The sequence below is a fragment of the Crinia signifera genome, chromosome 6, assembly GCF_055691185.1.
Source record: "Crinia signifera chromosome 6, ASM5569118v1, whole genome shotgun sequence".
Taxonomy (NCBI): Eukaryota; Metazoa; Chordata; class Amphibia; order Anura; family Myobatrachidae; genus Crinia; species Crinia signifera.
In genome coordinates, this window is record NC_139222.1 from 151,193,040 (window position 1) to 151,217,051 (window position 24,012).

General features: G+C 43.1%; 2 protein-coding genes across 12 annotated transcripts in view; one reads left to right on the forward strand and one right to left on the reverse strand.

Annotated features, from left to right (window-relative positions):
* Positions 1 to 594, forward strand: part of LOC146008408 (uncharacterized) — a 143,078-nt gene extending 142,484 nt beyond the window's left edge. For all 9 annotated transcript variants that reach the window (XR_014444504.1, XR_014444505.1, XR_014444509.1 and 6 more), the window contains one exon: positions 503 to 594. Coding sequence is in view for 1 of the 9 variants with exons in the window: in XM_083147649.1 (XP_083003775.1) it covers positions 503 to 558 (56 nt within the window). In the remaining 8 variants the exon portion in view is untranslated. The remainder of the gene's footprint in view (positions 1 to 502) is intronic.
* The window catches only part of RBL1 (RB transcriptional corepressor like 1), a 75,211-nt gene that overhangs the window by 42,630 nt on the left and 8,569 nt on the right, over positions 1 to 24,012 (reverse strand). For all 3 annotated transcript variants that reach the window (XM_083147644.1, XM_083147643.1, XM_083147645.1), the window contains exons 6-9: positions 23,031 to 23,179; positions 10,706 to 10,755; positions 1,796 to 1,982; positions 381 to 547 (exon numbers count right to left, since the gene is read on the reverse strand). In XM_083147644.1, coding sequence (XP_083003770.1) covers positions 381 to 547; positions 1,796 to 1,982; positions 10,706 to 10,755; positions 23,031 to 23,179 — 553 coding nt within the window. The remainder of the gene's footprint in view (positions 1 to 380; positions 548 to 1,795; positions 1,983 to 10,705; positions 10,756 to 23,030; positions 23,180 to 24,012) is intronic.

The following is a 24,012-nucleotide window of genomic DNA, read 5'->3' on the forward strand; positions in this document are numbered from 1 at the left end:
GAACAGAATACTCTTTTCTTGGGGCACTTGTAGAGTAAGTCGTACAATGTGTTTCACTTGCACATATGCGAGTACTCTGAATTAAAGTAAAAGATCACTTTTATTAATTTTTCATAAAAAAATATATATGTACATTTTTCTTATTTATATTGTATCAGAATGTTTCAGAAACACTGACCTTAGCTGAGGCTTTAGTGGTTTGTTCATATATTATATACGGATATTTTATATGAATTTTTATTATGTATGTTTAGTTATACTTATGTTATTCACTTTTACACATCGCGCTCAATTTGATATTCACAATTACGCATCAACTACTAAACAGCATAAAAAGCACTGTGCTAATGTTAAACTGAAATATTATATGTTGCTCTTACTTGAAGACATTTATGAGCTGTTCACTAGGAGCATTTTTAAGTCCAGTCACCATGCTCTGCAGCTTGCTCACACATTGTGTTGCAGAGGATACGGGAGTGATTACAGACTCTTTTTCTTTCAGGTATCTTCTACCAGTCAGTGGAGTTGATGGAGCAAAAGATTTTCTCTGCGGTATGAGGAACAATATTTCAAATAAAAACCAATTGGATTGTTGTTCAAGGCATATTCTTACTTGCATACACCTCTATTAAACTTAACCAATGTACATCTCTCCATTTATCTCAAATATCAACCTGACTTTTCTGCTCTTCCATACCTCCCAACATGACCCTCTCCAGGAGGGACAGAATGCTCTGTTTATGGACTTCCATCTTAATTTAGGACTGCCATCATCTGTTTTAAAAAGGGCAATTGATAACAAAGGTGTTTAAGCACAGGTGATGGTAATCCATAAATTAAGAGGGAAGTCCAGAAACAGAGCATTCTGTCCCTCCTGGAGAGAGTCATGTTGGGAGGTATGCTCTTCACAAAATCTAGGTTTCTCAACATTATTTGCTCCCATTCACGATTGCAGGACTTTTTTTTGAATGGGAGCGAGTAAGTGTTCCTTAAAACTCACCCTCTTTAGGGAGCTTATTAGATAAAAGAACTACCCACAAAACATAAATTTACAAAAAAAAAAAAGGTGTGTGTGTGTGTGGGGGGGGGGGGGGGGGGGTATTTTCCTCTCCATTTACATCCCACCTGTAATCCTCACATTTTTTCTTCCTTCACTTTCACATTCTTCTGACCCCTGGTCAACATTGTGCGACTAAACCATTCAACCAACACAAAAGCTTTGAAAGTGGTGGACCATTATGCAATAGATCACAGGTTCTCAAACTTGGTCATCAGGACCCCACACAGTGCACGTTTTGCAGGTCTCTTCACAGAATCATAAGTGAAATAATTTGTTTCCCCTGCGGATCTGTTAAAATGTGTCAGTCAGTAATGAGTGCACCTGTCGCGTGACCTGGAAAACGTGACCTCTGTGGGGTCCTGAGGACAGCATTTGAGAACTCCTGCAACAGATAATACCGATCCTTGTGTATCAATACCTATTTTCCTATAGCCTGGAAGCTTGCGGGCAGGGCCTTCCTAACTCAATAAATGTCTGTTATTACCCAGTTTTGTTTTATAACTGGTTAGCACAATGAAATTTGCTGTGCTATATAAGAAACTAATAAAGTAAAAAAAAAAAATTTTAAAGTTGTTTTCTTCCTGAATGTTTTCTGAAACTTAGAATATTCTTTCAGGTGATACATCTTTACACATATAATCATAAATTAGCATTTTACAGACCGTTATACACAGGCAAGTCAGCACAGAACTATTCACATAGAAAATCATTTTGCCAATTCCAAATAATAATTACCTTCTCAAAATGTTGGTGGAGGTTGGATTCCACCTGTTTACGTGGTGTGCAGTTACTAACAGGAAGGTCTGCCAAAAACTTCCTGGGGGTCCCAATCTCCTCTTCTGCATCATCTCCTAGAAACACCCGCTCATCAAAGTCTCCAACTGTAAGGACATACTCCTCATACTCTTTATTCAAGGCTTTACTGTAAAAGGGACATCAAAATGGAATGTTAAACAAAAATAGGATTTTAATACCTACCGGTAAATCCTTTTCACAAAGTGCATATGGTATACTGGGTTCTCAATACATTGGGGAAGAAGAGGTCCTCCACAGGAGACAGGCACTTAGAACTCTTTACAGTGGGTGTACTGGCTCCTCCCCTCCGGCACATCCTCAGTTAAGGAAAAAATCCCTGGATGTGGATCGAGCGCTTAAGGCCTATGTTAGTAGAACGGACAGGCTACTAAAGACTGATTGTTTTTATGATGCCCAGAAAAAAGATTTGCCGGCCTCAAAACAATCTATTGCACATTGGATTTGTGCTACCATTCGTCAGGCTTATGGAGAGGCTGACTTACAGGTTCCACCTTCTGTGTAGGCTCATTCCACGAGAGCGGTGGGCACATCCTGGGCAGCTTGCTCGGGGTGTGTTGGCTCTGCAATTATGCAGAGCTGCTACTTGGTCGGCTCAACACACTTTTGTAATGTTTTACAAATTTGACGCCCTGGCCAAAGAGGATACCCAGTTTGGTTAGGCAGTGCTGCAGCATTCTATGCACGTACGCCCCCTTTCTGGAAGCTTTGGGACATCCCCAATGTATTGAGAACCCAGCATATCATATGAATAGTAAAAATAGGATTTTAATACCTACCGGTAAATCCTTTTCACAAAGTTTATATGGTATACTGGGAACCCGCCTCTGTGCGTCGTTCTACTGCATCTGGTTGTCACTTCAAGGTGTGAAGTATTTTGGCTTGTTGCCTAGGTTTGTCACTTAGGTGATGTTTGCATATAGTGTTCTACAAGTTGTTAACTGTTTTATTTACCAGTTATAAATGTTTAAGGGTGTGCTGGTATGAATCTCACCACACTCACATATAGTTATATCCTTACCTCACATGCGTTCATTCTCCTCTAGCACAGTTTTTCCTTAACCGAGGATGTGGAGGAGGAAGTAGAGGGGAGGAGCCAGTACACCCACTGTAAAGAGTTCTATGTGCCTGTCTCCTGCGGAGGACCTCTTCATCCCCAATGTATTGAGAATCCAGTATACCATATGAATGATAGTGAAATTAGTAATACTTATAAAAAATAAAAAAACACACAACAAAGACTTCAGGAAAAAAAAAAATCAGATAAGGAGAATGTGAAGGTGAGGGCTGGAGGATTAAATCTATTACCAAAGCACTCTGCTCTTTCCCTGTGCATTATTATACTGAACCATGGCAATATGATGAGGCTATGTAGGAAATAAGCATATAATAATTAGCCAATTAATTAGTAATCGCATAGCTAATAGACACAAAAAATGTAATTAAAAGACCGTTTAACCGGGGCGTGGCTTTGTCAAGTGCCGGAGCGGACGTGTCTGGTGTGCACTCCGTTTATATCCTCCTGTATATCCTGCCCCAGAGATCGTGGATCTCCGGCTCCTATTCGCCTGCCCTCCGGAGCCTCTGCTTCCCTCTCTGCGCCATCCGTGAATCTACTTGGCGACCTGCATGTCCCGCGGTGGCTGTTTGGGCCTGTTGTCATCCTTGCTGCCTGGCGCCATCTTGGCTCCCTCACCTCCAGCAGCTCCGACTGTAGCACTGCCTGCCGGTGACTCCTGAGGCCGGGCGCGCTGCTGGGGCAGACATCTCCCTCACTTGGTGCCTTTTACAGTGGCCGGGAACTGTGGAGAGAGCCGGCGGTAGTAGCGTTCAGTTCTCCTGCCGTTATATTAATACTGCTGCCGGGGAATACATCACTACTCCAGGACTCTTCTCTGACAGAAGCACATATTGAGGTACTGTGGACCCACTTTGCCGGCAGTGCTGTCTTACATTCTGATACCTTGTCAGCGTGCTAGCCGCTGACATATTGTTGTCTTCTAAACTGCAAGTGGTGTCTGATCTCTTTTGGGCCATGGAGTGTCACCTGCAACAAATCCTGTGTTCCATTGCTGCTTCAACTAGTAGACTCCTTCATATATTTGAAACTACACCGGGGGATAATACTTCTAAATGCTGCACGTATGGTCAGTGCTGTGACAGTGTTGTGCAGGAATTTAATACACCACCTGCAAATATTACTCCCATTCCAATAGAAACCGCTCTCCAACAAGTTTCCCAGGCTACGTATGCCTCTATTGGAAAACTTTTTCCTCGCTTTACTGAGGTGCAGGGAGATATATTTGACACCTTCTTCACTCCTGATAAGTGTGATACTGGAGTGGATAAGTTTAGACCTCAATACCCTGCTCCTGAGAATTCCAAGATACCAATACAGGCCTCTGTGTATACCCGCGTGACTGGATCCACATCGTCATATAGAGGTCTTTCGTACTGCTAATGTCTCATCTCCTGTCACTGAGGCCTCTCCACGACTCGGTTTTATAGATCCGGCTCCAGTATTGAAGCTTCAGATCCTCCTACTCTTACGATCATTCTACCTATCTACTTATCCCTGGTTGACCGGGACACTCCTGGAACTCTTGTTACAGTTATGGCGTATCATCCATGTATGCTACTGGATTTACAAGGGAGGGACGGTTATTAATATATATGCAACTCTACAAGCTAGGCGGGCCTGGCCGGATTAATGTATCTACCCATTGTTCTAGCTTTCTGTACATTACTTGTCTCTGGTTATTTTGATATTGCCTAACTGCTGAGATGTTACTTGTACACTCCTCTGTTTTCCTTTATACTATTACATACACATGTATTTTCTGATATCCTACCTATGGAAGTCGTACTATTCTATGTAGGCCTATACAGTACTATTTACATGTAATGTCTGCCAATTCTTTCTTTTTTTGTTGGTGGTGCAGAGGCGGTAGTACTATTTGACCTTTATATATCCTCTGTGATCTTTATCACATTGCCCCAGTCGGTCAATATGGTAGATATCCTCTAGTGGGGTGGGAGGGTGGGTTAGGGCGCACAGGGAATTTTATCCTTTATACTGTGTCCGATATATTTTGATACCATGTGTTCAATACCCCAGATAGTTCATCCTATTGCTATCCTCTTGTGGGGTGTGTGTGTGGGGGGGGGGGGTAGGGGTGAATTAGTTTTTAGGCATAGGTTAGCTGATAGCTAACAGCCGCTAATTTCTTCCCTACTATAGATAGTTCCCTCCATTCCTAAGGGGGTGGGTTTGGGTACTTCGTTTTAGTGGGATAGAACAGAAGTTAAGGGAACCAAGTATACCATAGTTGGGGCAGTTATACAGGGTGGGGTTGCTTTGGGGATTATTATTTTTCTTTAATTGGTGGCTCAATATACAGTTTGTAGGACAGAAACATTTAATTATTATAGTTACTATTGCTATTCGATTACTAGATTGTACACCACATGGTAGAATAGTGTTTTTCTGTTTTATGTGCCATTTTATTAATCATACTCCGTTGATTCTCATATACTGCTACCCGATTGGCGCCTTCGGGTATCAAAACATCCTGTACTGATTTAATGCTATTCGACTTCTTACAAATCATCCTGCTTAGCATCTATTGTCTTGAACATCATTATAATGCACGTTTCACTACAGGTATATGCTCGTTACTCTGTCCACCTACACTATACTTGTGGGTTGTGTTGCTGCTGTTATGCAAAAAATTTAATAACAAAATATTGAATTTAAAAAGACCGTTTAACCTTCAGTAAATCCTACTAACAGAATCTGCTGGGGAGACACAAATACTGGTATAGAGGGCTCCCCCCAAGGTGTCTAATAATTTTTGAAATATTTATTTCCCTTTACGAAACTCTATTACTATCAGAGGAGTGGATTGGGGAAAGACGCACAGTATTTCCCATACTAGTAAGCCTTTTACATTACAACTAGAGCATAAAAAGTAAGCATGCAGTGTCTTTATCAGTGGTACTCAAACTCCGTCCTCAGGACCCGAGACAGTTCACTTTTTTCAGACAGGTGCACTCATTCCTGAATGACACATTTAAAAAAAAAAAAGCCACAGGTGGAGCTAATTATTTCACTTGATTCTGTAAGGAGACCTGCAAAACATTCACTGCGTGGGGTCCTGAGGACCGACTTTGAGTACCTGTGGTCTAAATGATTCACAGGAATGAAGTTCACTCGAGAAGTGAAATCTCTCTTTTTTTTTTTTTTAACATCCCAAAGCTTTCATACAAGCTGGCAGTCTCACTAGTGACAGACTGTAGCACTTTTATCCAGAACTACATCTTTGAACACCAAAACATTGAACTTGTAAAAAAAAAATATACAGATACAGTGCATGTACCATCAACTCATTATTGGATAATCACTTACACCAGTCGATCTCCTGAGTCTCCTTATAGCTTCTTACTGGACAATCATGGGAAGTATAACTGGTTTTATTCCTTTTCAAATATTGTTAAAAAGTGGAGGTTCCTTTTATCTTTATTAGGACCTATGATGGATAAGGAAGCCACCACATGTAGCGAAATAAGAGGTTAAAAGATTTTTTACATTGATCAACAAACAGTGATTTAGGAGAGAAAATGTGATTTAAAGATTTTAAAAGTGTAGGTAGATACGAATGTTGGTGCTAGTACTTCGATATCAATTGGGAAGTATTCCCACTGGAGTCCTTACATTTACAAATCTGTATCAATAAAGAAATATTACCACACGTGTTTATTTATTATTGCTTTATGGGGGCTTTTCTTGGGTATGATGGGTTGAATACTCTGAGATGTGTCAGTATGGTGTTTCACCCATAGGAGGTCCTTAGATATATTTAGTATAATTTAGGGATAAATTTCCCATATACCAAAATGTGTGTTGGTTCACCTATACAGGTAAGTTGACTCTTTATGTGGCAGGAGGTATCTCAAATTATGATATTATACCAGTTAGTTGGTACACTCCCCAGAATTTACGTATTTTAGGGGTATATTCCCCAAAGAGTATTTTGTACACTGGCACGGAATCAATGTATTCAGTGTAATTAGGGATATCTTCCCAAAGAGTGTTACATACATTGACCCAAAATCAATACGGTTGGAGGTATTTTCCAGAGAGTGTGCTCCCATATAATTTTTAGGGTTGAATTCCCTGTGGGAGTCCTAAGGTGTATATACTGGTATAAAGTCTATATAATTAGGGGTATATTCCCCATATAGTGTTGAGTACCCTGGCACAGAGTTAGGGGTATCTTCCCCAAGTGGTATTACACACACTGGTGCAGAGTCAGTATAATTAGGGATATCTCCCTCAGAGAATGTGATCCCAAATGATTTTTATGGTCAAAATCCCTATAAAATTCCAACAAGTTTTTTTTAGAAATAAGAATTCAGAATTTTCTGCTAAAGTAGCCCAATACAATTTTTATATAAACAAGCAATATGTCATCTTGGGGGGTGTATATTCCCCTTTAGAGTAGCCCAATACAATTTTTATATAAACAAGCAATATGTCATCTTGGGGGGTGTATATTCCCCTTTAAAGTGGTGGTAATTGGTTCTAAGCGTGCAGATGTAGGATCACTTTATAAAGAATATGAAAGTGTATTCCTATTCATTCAAATTGTTGTATACCAAATTTTCTGGTACTGTAACGACTTAGACCACTTGGTATAAATCAAGAGGTTGTTTCAGCCCAATAGAGAGTTTTGTCACACTCTATGCTTTTTAATATCAAACACAGTTTTATAATGATACTAAGAAGTTTATTACATATGTTTGCACATTAGGTTCATGGTTTCTGAGACACATTGATACTTTGTCTTCATATACTTTTATGTGCTCAGAAGTACAGCAGCGACACCTGCTGAGAAATGCAGGGTACTGCTGTTTAAGCACCTTTCATATGGTACTTAGTCCTGGGCTGTATGAAATGCTGCCAGATATGCGTGAATACGCAAGACCACTGTCTGGTCTATTAGCAGTGGCTGCTGCAGATAATCTGGCAGTTACCTCCTGGATACAAATTAAGTAAGGACGCTAAATATATCACAATAATAATAGAAAATAAATTTCTGAGCTAAACACCTAACATTCTATCTAACGCTACACACGCAGGACACGTGTTTCGCTAAATGAGCTTCTTCAAGTATAACTGGTATAAAATATAATAATTTGAGATACCTCCTGCCACATAAAGAGTCAACTTACCTGTATAGGTGAACCAACACACATTTTGGTATATGGGAAATTTATCCCTAAATTATACTAAATATATCTAAGGACCTCCTATGGGTGAAACACCATACTGACACATCTCAGAGTATTCAACCCATCATACCCAAGAAAAGCCCCCATAAAGCAATAATAAATAAACACGTGTGGTAATATTTCTTTATTGATACAGATTTGTAAATGTAAGGACTCCAGTGGGAATACTTCCCAATTGATATCGAAGTACTAGCACCAACATTCGTATCTACCTACACTTTTAAAATCTTTAAATCACATTTTCTCTCCTAAATCACTGTTTGTTGATCAATGTAAAAAATCTTTTAACCTCTTATTTCGCTACATGTGGTGGCTTCCTTATCCATCATAGGTCCTAATAAAGATAAAAGGAACCTCCACTTTTTAACAATATTTGAAAAGGAATAAAACCAGTTATACTTCCCATGATTGTCCAGTAAGGAGTGCATCCGTACAAACTCTCTTCTCTCTTTTTTGACTTTGTATGCCAATGTTTGGGATAGCACCCCCACTGTTGTGAACCGACATACAGTGGTAGACTGCCCGCCAAATAGAGGGCATCAATTTTCTATTTCTTGTGTGCAGAACCCGCCCAAACCTCTATCTCCTTATAGCTTCCCAGCGATAATTTTTCTACTCACAAAACTCACCATGTTTCCTACTCACAAACTCACCATGGGACCACTGTTTACTCCAGCTTTCACAGGTAACTTATTTACTATACCCCTCATTACCGAGTACCACCTGCTTCTACCAGTCAGAAAGCATCATCGATATCAGCCACCAACGGTGCCACAGCATCGAAACACTTATCATCGGTAAATGTCATGATCCTGGTATACCTGGCTCTGATGTCTGCTAAACATGCGACCTTCTGTTGTTGTGGTCTCTGTATATCCCCAGTCATCCAGACTGTAATCATGCTGACATTCACTGAGAGAATGAACACTATTGCTGCTGGGTGAAGTCATGCAAGTCTCCTGCTATGCATTGAATGATCCAATTCGAGACTGTTTTAGCTATTAGTTTCCATGTGACTAGCCATCCAATCAGTGCAACATAAGGGCTTTAAATACCCCACTCAAACAAACAGAAAATGCCTTGAGCAGCATCACTATCCGCACTCTTTTACCTGACTCCTTTTTGGTATTCCAAGTTTACACAATCTGGCTACAGAGTATTCAGCCTCCAGCTGGTTCTTGGCATTCTGACGCTGTGCCAAATCCAGACACAGCGAGCTATCCTGATGAGGTGTACCATCCATCCAGGCATCTTGCAATCTCCTAGTGAGGTGTTCTGAGCTTCCTTACAAGAACCACCATTCCTGATTCAAGTATTACTGTATTTCTTCATTCTCCAGCTTTGGTCCAATTAGCCTGGTAAATGCATCAAATCATATGATATGAAGCATCTTCACTACTCAGGTCCACTCCGGTCAGCCTGGTAATTCCTCTGGATCAAGTACTCTGTATTCAGCTCTGATCCAGTCAGCATGGTTAATTGTCCTGTTTCTATTGCCAAGCCAGCCTATTTAAATTATTCCTGAACATTTAGTTTTGTTATTCACCAAGGCGGCTGTCTTTAGTTATTCCGTTATTCCCTATGCTAGATATGGCAAGGAGGAGGTCCAGGATATTTCTATTCTATTCTGGCATTCAGAGACTATGTACTTTCTGGGCCAGTAACTCCGTTCCATCCAGTCCTGTTACTTTGTACCCCCTACTACTGTGTATCTGTGCCATATGGTCCAGTGACTCCGTCCCATCTGGTAGTGTTACACTGTACCCATTACTATTGTGGATCCATGCCATTCGGTCCAGTGACTGAAGAGTAGATTTATTAAGCTCGGTGAAGTGATAAAGTTTCTGGTTTTTATCACGGCCAATCAACAGTTAGGAGCTGATTGGCCGGTGATAAAAACAAGACACTTTATCACTTCAGCTAGCTTAATAAATCTGTACCTACTATCTCTCTGTATCTGTTCTAGCTATTCCAAATTTCTCTACATTATCCAGCTTCTATCACGAACCACCAAGTTCACGACTGGGTCCACAAAACCCTAGCCATGACAGTGAACTCCTATTGTGCCTGTGCTAGTGGTATCTTGATTGAGCTTTTATCTACTTACCTGCAGTATTCTTCGCATCATCCAATTTTCTATTGATGGTCAACATCGGAGACTTCTATCACCGCTTCTATTACCTTCAGCTTACAGCATTTCTATGATTACAGCTGACTCCAGTCCATCCGGACCAAAAAAAAAGCCCTTTTATATACCACAGACTCATTACACTTGCAAACACATACTTACCACTAGTGGTCTCCACTATCCATAGCCACGCCTTCGGCCCTGGACGCAGTACTGTTACAATACTGTGAGGCCTGCCCATTGATAAGGGCAAAGATTATTAGGACTCTCAACTTCCATTATATTCCAGCCCCAGTACCAGAACCTCAGAACAACCAAGTTCAACCCTCAGGCATGACACAATTAACATTGTAGTCTCCCCTGAACATTATACAACTCTGCTATGAATGAATGACACAACTCATTCTTACTTGTTGTCTGTAAAACTTGAGATGTCCAACAAGCAGTCTCCTCTAATAATCTGAAAGATAATAATAAAAAAAAAAAGGTTAAAAAATATTACATCATTTAAATATAAAAGGTATTCTCTTGTATGTATTTAACTTTTTTCCGTCAGACATATAGCTTGCCCTACTTTGTAAGTATGTGCTCCCTCTAATTTATAATACCCACCAAAGTGAAAATTATCAGTTACAGTATGTACAGTGAGAAGTCTGAGATGGCCTCGGTCCTTACACTGTGGGGAGGGCAGGGCAGGGCCGGGCCCCCCCCCCCCCAGAAAACAAATTGTGACAGTGTGCGCCAAAAAGTAACACCCTAATGCCTATTACATGTCACATACCCATTACATATTACACCACATGCCACAATGCCCATTACACATTATGCCACACACCATAAAACCTATTGCATACTATGCACCACACAATAATGCCCAAACACAGTAATGCCCATTACACATTATCCCACACACAATAATGCCCAATACATATACCACACACCGTAATGCCCAGTACAGGGTAAACCAAACACAGTAATGCCCATTACAAATTATGCCATACACTGTAATGCCCATTACATATAATACCACACGCTATAATGCCCATGACATATTATGCCACATATGGGTTTCTGACTTGATGCCAGGCAGGGGCAGATTGAGAAAAAAATGATAGAGGGGGTTAGGGCACCATTGCAGGATCATGGATGAGGATCCAGAAGGTAGAGATTGGCAGGGAGAGCTGGCAGCAGCCTCTGCATAAGCAGCCGGTTCCGTGGCTGGTTATCCTATCAGGAGCACTTACAGCAGCCTCGGGTGCCCCATTTAGCAGGCACGTAAGCAGGTGGCCCCGTGGTGGGTTATACGGTTCAATATAACAGCCAGCCCCGCAGCAGCCAGCAGACTGGTGCACAAGTCTCCTGGCTGCCGCAGTATTAGAGAAGGTCCGCAGCGCGACAAGATACCCCCAGTAGTGCGCTGATGCCAGCAGTAAAACACATACAGTATAATACCCCCCAGCAGCAGTAATACTCCCCACCACTGCCTGGCCTCTTCTTTTGCTGCCTCCTTACTTATTGAGGGGTCGCTCTTCTCCCACCACACTGGGTGACCCCAGCAGGCATTTGCAGCTCGTAAGCCAGGCAGCCAATCACTGACCCCGGCTTCAGGCACCCGCGCTCCAATTGGCGCCACATTAAAAATATAGAATATACCTCCCGAGTCCCTACAGCCAGGTTGTGCTACCCTACAAACTGTTTGGACGCGTCTCTCTGCGGCCAGTTAAAGCACGTACCAGTCCGTCCCTGCTGAGCTAATCACAGCAGAGGGGATCACGCTGCGCTGACACGCTGCGCTGAGTGGGAGAGGAGGCGGGGTGAGCAGGTACATGGGAGCTGCGGCGTGTCAGTGTGGCAGGGGGAGGACAGATGCATTTTATAGCTGACAGCCACTCACACCAGAGAAGGTGAGTGGCCTGTCAGCATGGCGTGGGTAGCTGGAAGCGCTTACAAGCTGCTCTGGGTTTAGCAGCGGGTCAGCTCTTCCAGCCACATCCCGCCCCCGCCGCGCTGAGAGGCTGCTCCATCCTGACCTATTGATGAGAGCGGGTGTCAGCCTATCGGCGGCCGGGCACAAGGCTCTGTAAGTAGCAGAAAAAAACGGGCAGGGCGCAGCGCCCCGCAAAAGGAAGCTAGCGGGAACGCTAATTATAACCCACTGCAGAGCCCGCTGCTGTCCATAATTCAAGCCACCACTCTGCCCGGGGTTCTGCTTCCTGGCAAATCTGGTCGCCATGGCGACCTGGCCCCCATGGCGACCTGGCCCCCGGGTTTTGTCGAGCCCTGCCATACACTATGCGATTTTAGAACTTAGGCCAATAAATCGTGTGAAATCGGCCAAAAATCGCATTTGTGACATTTTATCCGATCTGATGCGCGGTCCCGTACGCATCTGACCGGAGTAGGAGGTCGAACATGTAGCTTGTACGATGACGTCCAACCTCCTGCAGTGGGCGAGCAGCGGTGATCAGAGCAGTGGGGCGGGCAGCGGCGGCTATTAGAACTTTAAAATAATGTGTCAAAAGACTGTTCGGCTGAAATTGGCTATTGATTGGCTGAGTGCTCTATCTCAGTCGGACAGTCATTTGACACATTATTTTAAAGTTCTAATAGCCGCCGCTGCTGCACTGATGATCACAGCCACTGCAACCGGGCCGCTGCCCGCCCCACTGCTCCTCACTGCCCCGTTTTTTTTTTTTTTCATGTGATAAATCACATGCGATTTATCACATGTAAAAAATGGCACATCAAGTACCAAATTGTATGTGAGCCTCCCGGGGAGCTGCCGGGCGGTTCACAGGAGAATTGGGTCCGACTTGTCCTTAGGACTAGTCGGCCTTAAGACTGTATTTTCGTGACAAAATATATATATTTATTTTTAATATACAACCGATTTAATCTAGCACTAGATCCCATGCTTCGGGTGTTACAGAGCTGGCCACTACTATTTCAGGGTATTAAACTTTTGCAGATGATGTTTTGCTTTTCATATCTGCACCTAGACTATTTCTGGGACTGCTGATGGACCGCATTAAAGAATTTGGATCTGGCTTTGATGTAAACTTTGATAAATCCATGGCATTATATCTAAATCCTGGATACGCCCGTCCAGCATGGCAAATTACCTATTCACTGGCCCACTAAATCCATTACCTATCTCAGTATACAGTTACCAAAATAATCTAAATATATACTGTATGATCTCAATTTGAAAAATATTTTGACAACACGGTTGTACTTGGGTCAGGCCAACTTGGTTAAAATTATCCTCTTCTCCAGAATTCTATACCCATTACAATAGCTCCAGATTTTATTGACCAAAGGAGACAATGGAAATGAATAGGATCATACGCATGTTTATCTGGAATGGTAAAAGGGATATGATTGGTCTGATAAAATTGCAACAAAAAGATCAAATGGGGGAATTTACCCAATGTTACAGAATATTGTCATGCCTCTCATATTCGTTATCTTGGATGAGATTGGATATGTATTCCAACACTACCATAGAATCTACTTTATTAAGTGGTGATAATTTAATTTTATTACATGAGAAAAATACCTGTCCCCTTACAAAATAATCCATTGTTCATGACCACATGTTAACTGTGGCACATTTTATTTCCACAGGACCCCTAGGTGTAGAAAAATAAAATATAAAATTAAGTACCGTATTTTTCACACCAGAAGATGCACTTTTTCTCCCCAAAAAAGTGGGGGGAAAAGGGTGTGCGTCTTATGGAGCAAATACTGAAAAAAAGAACCTGAAAAAAACTCCTTGATGCTGGTGTGGAGCTGCAGCAGAGCCCGCATAGCCGCCCCCCCCCCCCCCCCCGTATTTACAGAGGTCCGGGCAGCGGGGATCATGCAGCGTGCTGTAGGGTCCGTTTGGCGAATGGGATATCATCGGCGGGGTCCCTGAGGCAGATGGGAACTAGTAGCGCAGGGACCCCGCCGATGATATCCCATTTGCCGAAAGTACCCCACAGCACACTGCCACGGGTGGAGAGGAACCCATCGCCCCCCCTAGCAGGGCCATAACTAGTGTGTGTGTGTGTGTGTGGGAGGGGGGGGGGGGAGGGGGAGTGCTACAGGGTGACATGACCCAGGCGCCGGATGCAAAGGGGCCGCAGAGACAGTCTGGAGCTCATAGTTGCGGGGTGAGAGAGCGGGACACAGGCAGCTAATCGCTATTTGGTTCAGAATATTTTTTTTTCTGTTTTCCTCCTCTAAAACTAGGTGCGTCTTATGGGCAGGTGCGTCTTACAGAGCGAAAAATACAGTAGATTGTTTTTATTTGTGATCCTTCGGTTCAGTTATGTGATACAGGACAGGATTTGCTTCAGTTTATACACAGATTTTATGATTGGCAGCCACCAGCACTGGTTTTGTTCATAAATAATTTGAGTTGGTCCTGGACCACCAATCTGTGGCACCCCTGCAAGTGTCTCAAGGTACCCCAGGGAGCCGCGGCACACAGTTTGGGAACCACTGTTTTATGACACTGAAAGACCACTAAGGTTAACACAAGCTGTTGAAAAATTCCCAATCCTGCAACCTTTCCATCTAGCATACCTCCAGGCTCAACATTATTTGGCTGGTCTTTCCAGAGTAATCTCCTCTACAGATTCTAATAATGTAGACACTAATACATCGGAAGCAATTTTGGTCCACTAAACTCTTTATCATTGTATCTGCCGCAGCAAAGAAGTGTACCCTCCAATTTGGCAACATCCTACAGCTCCTCCATTCTCTCTTTTTTTTTTTTAACAAACTATTTCATATTTTTTGAAGTGAGTGGCTTGAGATAAGCCTACGGAAAGAAATATCCACTTAATGGTTCTTCAATACCTGGGAGAGCTATATAGAAACCCTGTCCCATACCCTAAGAGAACAGGTGTGGAAGTGCTTTAATAATACACTATGGTATGCAAAACCCCCCTATCACGATTGATACTGCCGAACCTTAACGTCATGCCTCCCTTCTATGGACCCATGTGTACGTTGGAGATACTGGCTCAGTTGTGGAGTCAGACCCACCACGTGACTCCATGTCACAGTTTTTCTTTGTATACCTAATTCATCTTCCACTTTTTGTTCCAGGTGCATCAAGCTTCAAAATACCATAAAGTGGAGAATGATAAACCAACTAATTCCTACTGGTTATTTTTTTTAAACCCAGCCGGTAACATGGTAACAGCTAGGAGCCGACTGGCTGGCTGTTTATCATTCTCCATGTTCTTTCTTTTTGAAGCACAATACATTGGACTCTAAATATCACAAGTTACCTACTGTGATTCATGAGTGATATTTTTCTATTCTCTCACCAGCCAAAGATTTTAGCCTCTATCTGTCAGAGAGCTCTGTGTTAATCCTTTTATTGCTAAACAGTGTCCATATCTTCCACATATACTACTTCTAACACTATTTTTCTCACTGTAAATATTAACAAATATTCAACCTTATTCAATTCTGTAGTCCCTCCTCTACCCCTTAGCTTGAACGGTCATAGAAGTTTATTTCCGAAGTCATGTTATAAAACCAACAAGGAAAGAATGTTTATGCCCGATACTTTTAAAGACAATGCTGTTACTAGCTGTGTCTTATTGCCAGGGCCAGACTTGCCATCTGGCACTTCTGGCAAATGCCAGAGGAGCCGATGGCCAGGTGGGCCAATTTCTTCTTGCAATGTGGAGGCTCCACCTCCTGATCGGCACACTGCGAGAGCCGATGAACTCACAACGAGTCCGGCCAGCTCTCTCTGTGCGCCGCTGAGGTCCAGGAGAGAGGAGGGCATCACACACACCGCTATTCTTCTCTTGGTACTTGTTTTCTAGCACGGCGCCCATCGTATACCGTATTTAGTGGTGTGCGATGCGATCTTCCCGTTAAATTAACAGGAGTGCTTGTACAGTGAAATATCGCATAGCATGCCAGCAAATGGCATGCTATGCGATTTTTTATTGTACAAGCACCCTTATGGGTGCTTACAATGTTAAATGCACCCCCATTGTCAATGCCAACCCAAAGCATGGCGAGCGTAGAGAGCCCGCGAGGGGCGGCGGTACGCATCCTCTGACCTTTTCATACCCCCACTATCCACGTCGGGGTAGAGGTGATTTTAAATAGTGTGGCGAGTGTAGCGAGGGGACGCGGAATACATGTAAAGTAATCCGTCGCCACACTATCTAAAGTCAACTCCACGCCGACGTGGATAGTGGGGGTATAAAAAGGTCAGAGGACGCATACCGCCACGCTTCGGGTTGGTGTTGATAGTGGAGGTGGCGTTGACAATGGGGGTGCATTTAACATTGTAAGCACCCATTAGGGTGCTTGTACAATTAAAAATTGCATCGCATGCCGCTATATTGCATGCGATGCGATTGCATAACATGCATTTCAACCAAATTCGGGGGCGCCGTGCTATGAAACAAGTACCCCCCCTCTCTCCTGCAAGCGCATGCATGTGCCCGACAAAGCACATATGCCAGGGACTATTTGGTGGCCCAGACTGTTGCTACTTATTGCCTTATGTATACCGTGAAAGAACGCCTTTTTTTTCCCTGCGGAGACTACAAGCAGCAGGGTTATCTAGGTGAACACTTATGAATTTCTATTGCAGTGTAATTGAGAATCTGTTGACTTATGCCATTGCAGTATGATATGGGAATTCTAAGTGTTCCGATCGTAGATCACTAGATAGGATAGTTAAGGCAGCAGAATAAAAGTAATTGGCCAACCCTTGCAGATATTTTAGTAAAAATGGGTAAAGTTAAGGGTAATAAAATAATTTTAGATCCTAGCCATCCTTGTTATTCTCTTTTCTTCCTGTTGCCCTCTGGGAAACGTTATCGGTGCTTAGGTTGCTGTACTAGTCGGCTGCAGAATCTTTTTTTCCCCATCTGTTATTTTAAGTTTGAATTTGTAGTGTATGAATTGTAAGCACTTGTGTATCTTTTTTTTATGTTGTAGTGAAATTAAAATGATTTGATTCATAATTAAACCCCATGTGGTCAACAGCATTACTGTTAAGACAGTGAAAGCAATTCTAGGTGAAAAATGTATTTCCTGACCAGAAATGCTATAAAAATGAGACACCATACTTTATCTACATTAGAGGGCCAGACAAAACTTCAGTCTGCCTCCACTATTTCATAACCATGTGCAATGCTGGGAATGTGCAAACCATCTGTACAAAGATGCCCTGTGGCCATTTTGAGGCATAAACTATGTGTTTTCTGAGAATGCACCAAATATCGCCTGCATTTCCCAGCCGTTGGGAGGGAGGGCCGCTGACATCAATAGTAGCCTCCTCCTTCCCACAGCCATCACCGTGCTGTCTAAGGGATATTTCACACGCTCCGGCCGAACAGCAAAATCCTGCACAGTCAGGAAGCCATGACACACACAGTAGTTTACAATGGAGGGGATGGCCACAGCCATCAGCTGTCTCATCCAGTGGTGGGATCTGGCTGCAACCGGGCGGCCGTCCCGTGTGAATGGACACAATTGTTTCCATTATTAACTACAGTGTGCGGCATGGCTTTCCGCCATCTGGCAGGAGCCGGAGCGTGTGAAATAGCCCTTAGTATATACTTGGCACTGTGAACAGAGGGGAAAACCATTTGAGGGTGAGTTATTCAGAATGATTTTCCCCTCATGTGCATGGCTGAATGCACATTTGCAGCCGTGCACATGGGAAAAATTTTACTCATGGGTATTGTACCCTTGACCTGCTCAATGGGCTCTGAAAACTCACAGCCCATCAAGCAGGTCTGAATCCGGCAAATCGTATACAGGGTGTAGACAATAAAACACACGCTCGGTCTGTACATGCAGAATATCTTGTCAAATATGCATGTACAGAGCAGAGTCCCAGTAACGTCACTAACGGATATTTATTTATTTACAGTTTCTTATATAGCACAGCAGATTCCGTTGCGCTTTACAATTGTGGATATCAACTATTGTTAATATTAGCGCTGCTGGGAATGGTCCAGTGTGTACCCAGCATAAAATCTCCAGGTGGAAACGACTCCTGTATGAATGGCATAATGTCTGATACCTACTGAAAATCCCACCCCTTGGATAAGGTCTCCTTCCTGCTCTCCTCCCCCCCCCCTCCCCCCCTCCACATCTTCTACTTCGAAGAGGCTTATGAATGCCAGTTATGATTTACCCAACTGTCTCTGCAGTGAAAGGGAACGTTCAGTTCAGTACAGCTCAAATGTGTATAGAAGTTGACATTTCTCAACATACAATATAATCCCAAATTGAAAGGGTTGCTCTCTGCTTAGATTCTGTCTCTTCAGCCACCACAGTATAGGCTGTAATGGACCACCTGCTAATCTAATTTTTGAAAGATCTGTAGCATGGAACTAGATAAATATTTGTATAAAAAAAAAATATATATATTGTAAGGTAAGAGATACTAGTTTGACAAACAAATTTATTAGTACACTTTCGAGAAAAGAACCGCAGGGTTTTTTTTTTGTTTTTTTTAAATCTAGAAAAATAAAATTTGCATCTAACAAGGTGTATTCCATATTTAAATAGTAAAAGGAAAGTTTGTATTAGACTACATAACATTTGCAACAAAACAAATGAATGGCATTGTCAAAAAGAACACTTTACGTAATATCTTATTGCGCAACCTTTTGAGACAACCAAATGAGGAATGCTCCCAAATAAAACCTCAGTACCCATCAGGTATGTTGACCAGCTTTCCCAAGCAAACTGCTACAGCTGTCTCCTGTTTGATAGCAGTCTTCAATAATATTTTGTCCTTGGGTCATTATCCTGTTGAAGGACACATGACTTTCTGACACTGGGCAGTATGTTTCTCTCCAGGATGACAGAATTTTAGATAGCATTGTCAGCGCACATGGATTCCAGATACCCTTGTACCGGCAAAACAATACATTTTCCCTGTAGATACAATGTTCTCTTCTTTGAAAGATTATCTTTGCCTGTGAGCTGAAATGATCTTAAGGTCCATACACATTCCACGATATGCATGATCTTATCGTTAATGCACATATTAGTCGGGCAAATCATATAGTGTGAAAACAGCTTGAGGGTCTGGGGTTGGTTATCCCCTTGCAGGTGTTTCCAGGTAATTTGGATACAGTATTTTGAATTTAACATTTGCAACTGTACTCACAGCAACATCAAGCTACTTGGAAATCTTATAGCCTTATACACAGTACAATAGTTTTAAATATCATGCCTTCTCAGGAGGAACAGAGCACCGTTGCAATAAAAAAAAAAGTTACCAACAACAAACCTATTCCTAAACTAAATGACCACAGTCGATAAATAGCTGGGTTTAAGTTAGTAAAATAAACCATGTGGGTGGAGTCCCAAAGAGACACAAAAGCACAATCTTAATCTGTCTATTAAAAAAAAATCATCAAACAAAGTTCTAAAGGTGCGTACACACGGGGGGAGATATATTGCTAGCAATATATTGCTGAGCAATATATTGCTCAGTGTCTCTTTTTCAACAAGCGACCAGAGATGGTCGCTGTTGAAAACGAACCTCTGCTGGGGGTGCCGCAGAGGTAATTAGCTGGTCGCAGGAGCAAGCTCCTGCGACCAGCGTTTACAATGGGGCAGAAAACGGGAGCGCGCACCCGGAGATTTATCGCCGGGGCACACTCCCAATCACTGGCAATATGGTCGCCTGCGACCATATTCCCAGCGATTATAGCACCTATCTCCCCCGTGTGTACACAGCATTAGCCTTTGATCCTGGAATGTCAAGAGATTGGATACACTCATTGATTATCTGGGTGAAAGGAAAGATTTTTAGTCTGTTTTTACAGCAGATTTTGGACCAGACTCCTAGCCAGCCAGCCCTGCTTACCTTCTTGGTGTTAAGTGTTCAGGCTAGGCTTTGTTAGCAAGGCACCATGCCCTTCCCAATTTTTGAAGTGCAAAATTCACCCTGCCGCTCTAGCAGGACCCTTCTAGAACAGCCTGCCACCCAACCCCGCAGGGAAAGACTACCAATGCTGTAGATCACAGGTCTTCAACCTGTGGCCCTCCAGATGTTGTAGAACTACATGTCCCAGCATGCCCTGACAGTTGTGGCATGCACGTGTAGGAAAAAATGTGGCAATGCATGTTGGAACATGCAGTTTCACAACATCTGGAGGGCCACAGGTTTAAGACCCATGCTGTAGATGGTCCACCCCCTTATGCTGCCCCTTTACCCCAGCACCCTGCCCTGATCCTAGAATGACAACTAGGTGAGGTAGCAAGATTCCTCCCAGAAACCAATACCCCTTTCACACCAGGAATACAGTCCCTGAAACATGAAAATGCAGGGAATATGCTTGTGTGAATAGGGCCATCCCGGGAATGTCCCTGCCTTTTCTTGTGTGAGGGGCAGGGAGATAATGCGGGCAGCACAGCAGCATCATCATGTCCAGGACAGGAAAGCCGGGTAAGTACCTTTCACACTGGTCTGTATCCTAGGTAACAGGGTTGACCTATTTTGGCCCGGGGAACCTTTCACACCAGCACTAGTCAAAGCCCAACCTAGGAATTTATGCTGGTGAGAGGGCTATAAGCTACAGAGTTAACCACACTCATCTAACCTACTTATTGTTGTCTGATCGCAACGTGAGCTGCAACGTGAGCTGCAGTGTAGCGATGCACAACATGGCTAGCTAGGTTTATTTACCAGAGGTCACTTTTGAAAAACCAGCAACGCACGTGCATGAGGTCTCCTATGAAACAGTGCAGTAAAATTCCAAGAACTACTTAACCATTTTGTAGATACAGTATGCTACGTAGTCAATCATTCTCGTCCCACAGTAATTGCGCTACGTAGACGCTCATTCAGCCCCAGGGACTCTGTGGGGAAACGTATGCTCCGTTGAGCTCCATAAGAGTGTCTAAGCTCTGCATACATTTCCCCAACAAGGCCCTGGGACTGAATGAGCGTCTATGTAGCATCATTTCTATACAACATGGTGGTGGGCAGAGGCTATCAGCTGCAAGGGAGCCTACCATCACCCATCAGCATTTACGGGCCACCTAATTACATAAGGTTTCCAGGTTCCTGCATCAGGTGTAAATGAGAGGACAGGCTTGCGGTACAGTACCCCTAATGGCCTAGCAGTTAAGTCCAACGCCTGGGGTACAGATCCCGGTCAGCAACAATATATATTTTTTTCTATTTTATTCAACTATTTTACTTTATATATGTACATTAAAATATGTTTATAGTGTAGTTAAGCTTTACTTGTGATCATAATTTGGGGTGAACACCCGGTCACTTTCATACTGAGTGCTTTCTTCTGCATGCATGTGGACTCTGCTCCTACATTTCCATACTGTAGCTGTGCTCCTGACCCAGTCTTTACACTCTATGCTTTGCCACTCTCAGCACACATTGGATGACACACAGCTAGTGGACCTCATAGTGCGCTGCAATGTACAGTACAATGACAGGCTTGTCTACTACAGGAGTTAGGGCCAAGACTTAGAGGGAGCACAAGTTAAAAAGTCAGTTTTGGTCGTTGCCACCGTAGCAACGATCTTGTGAAGCTCTGGACCAAATACTTGAGAACTCGAGAAAGTACTTGAGAAAGGTAAAGCTGCCAGAGCCCCTTTGGAGTCCGCATTGACATTCCACATGCATAGCCAGAGGGCTCTACGGGCCACCACTAAGATCGCCAATATTTTGGAGTAGAGGGCCGCAGCATCCAAAGCAGCCTCTTCCAAGTAAGGAAAGATTGGCAGTTTACTTCTCCCCTGCAGTTCTGGCCGCCAGTAGTGCTGTGGGCAATGGCGCCCGAACGCTATGAGGGCGGGGAGATGCAGAGCCAGTGCAGGAAGCGTAACTGGGCCTGAATAATGGAGGTGGAGAGCTGAGAATCTCAGTACAATGTCCCTGGTGGTCAAGCGGCGGTTCAGAGAAGACCGGGTGCCTGCCACCATGACCACTGAGGGATACACACCAACATGCGCCTTGTCCACCGCAGCAAATGGCGCTGTAACGCTGGCCTCACGCGACCGAGTTCACCCCCCTATCACTGCATCTAGCTCTACTTGTGCTGAGAGGGGGGACTCACTTACCAAGTGGCTGGGAAGCAACGTTCTCCTGTGTGCCGGGAGGTCTCCAGCGGGTCTGGCTGTGAAAGTCAGCACGCCGGGCCAGCTACACAGGAGCAGCTGCTGCAAATGCAGGCTATCTTCTAGTGAAAAAAAAATAAAATAGATGTAAAAAAGGTAGAAAATCAAAATAGGACACAGAGCCCTGTCCTTGGACACCTGTGCCTAAGGGCACCAAGAAAAAAAACTGTAGCCTGTAGGGGCATGGAGGAGATGGACTGCACTCAAAGAAATCTAATCTCCTTAGTGCCTTTAGCTGGTAGCAACTCATAAAAATGCAATGAGCGGAGGAAAGAGTATGGGTATTCCGTGCCCTGGGTGAGCATTTGTCATGACAAATGGGCACGAGTGGTGGCGATATGGCAACAATAAGTGCAACTACACCTGTATATAATTAGAATGACAAATATCTGTAGACAGCCAGCGGGTCATCTCACCTTGCAGCGCAGCAGATACAGCTATCGGCATGTCTGACTGTGTAGGGCCAACAAGCGAATTACCAATAAACTGGCTGCAAAATCACAGCTGGACAGGCAAATTCATCACACATGCACACAAAACGGGTACTTTAAAAATAGCAAAAAAAAAAATAAAATTTCCATAACAAATTACCTTTCTATCATACAGCTTGGAGATGTAGGGTTTGAAGTAATGTTCTTTAATTCCTTTTGCTTCCACTGGAAGTCCATCGTAATAGTCACAAAGTGAATGGATAATGCAAGGGGGATCCTCATCACAGTCACCGGTAGCAGGTAGCTTTGCTGTTTTACACAAGAGTTTAACATAAAACATTATACACAATATTTTCCTTAAAATGTATACAAACATGATAAATCAAATAAAGAAGGCTCTCAAACAAAAAAAAAAAAAAAAACCTTGAGGATTAATGATGAAAAAATGTAAGGACACATTTGGTATCATTAACAGTTAACTACATTTATTGTTAAAAAGTCCACAAAAGCTCTGTGTAGAGCATGGGCCTTCAAACTGGTCCTCCAGATGTTGTGAAACTACAAATCCCAGCATGCCTTGCCACAGTTTTAACACTGCCTTATAGCAAAACTGTGGCAAGGCATGCTGGGATTGTAGTTTCACAACATCTGGAGGGCCACAGTTTGACTGTAGCACGATGGTGGCTGGAGAATCAAAAGGTCTGCAAGAGTCCTTTTTCTACATTCAAGTACTAACATCCTGTGTCAGCTAGCACTGGAGCCTGATCAGCTAACAAGCACCTACCTATGTAGTTTTTAATCAGACCTGACCTCAGTCTACGACACAGGCTCTCAAACTCAGTCCTCAAGACCAAAAAAAAGTTGGAAATAGGAAATTAGCTGCATCTTTGCACTTGCTAGGTGACCTGCGAACATGGACTGTGGGGTCCAGAGGAAGAGTTTGAGAAACAACGATCTACAATCCTGCAGAACTCGTGTGTCACACATTGTATTTTTAAATCAGACAGATTGTGCCATAATTAATGCAACTATGGTGTTAAACTCATGTGAGGCATACGTTTATAAAGTGACAATTGGGCGCAATAGTACTTGTGTACGCTCCACAAAAAAAAAAAAAAAAAAAAATATATATATATATATAT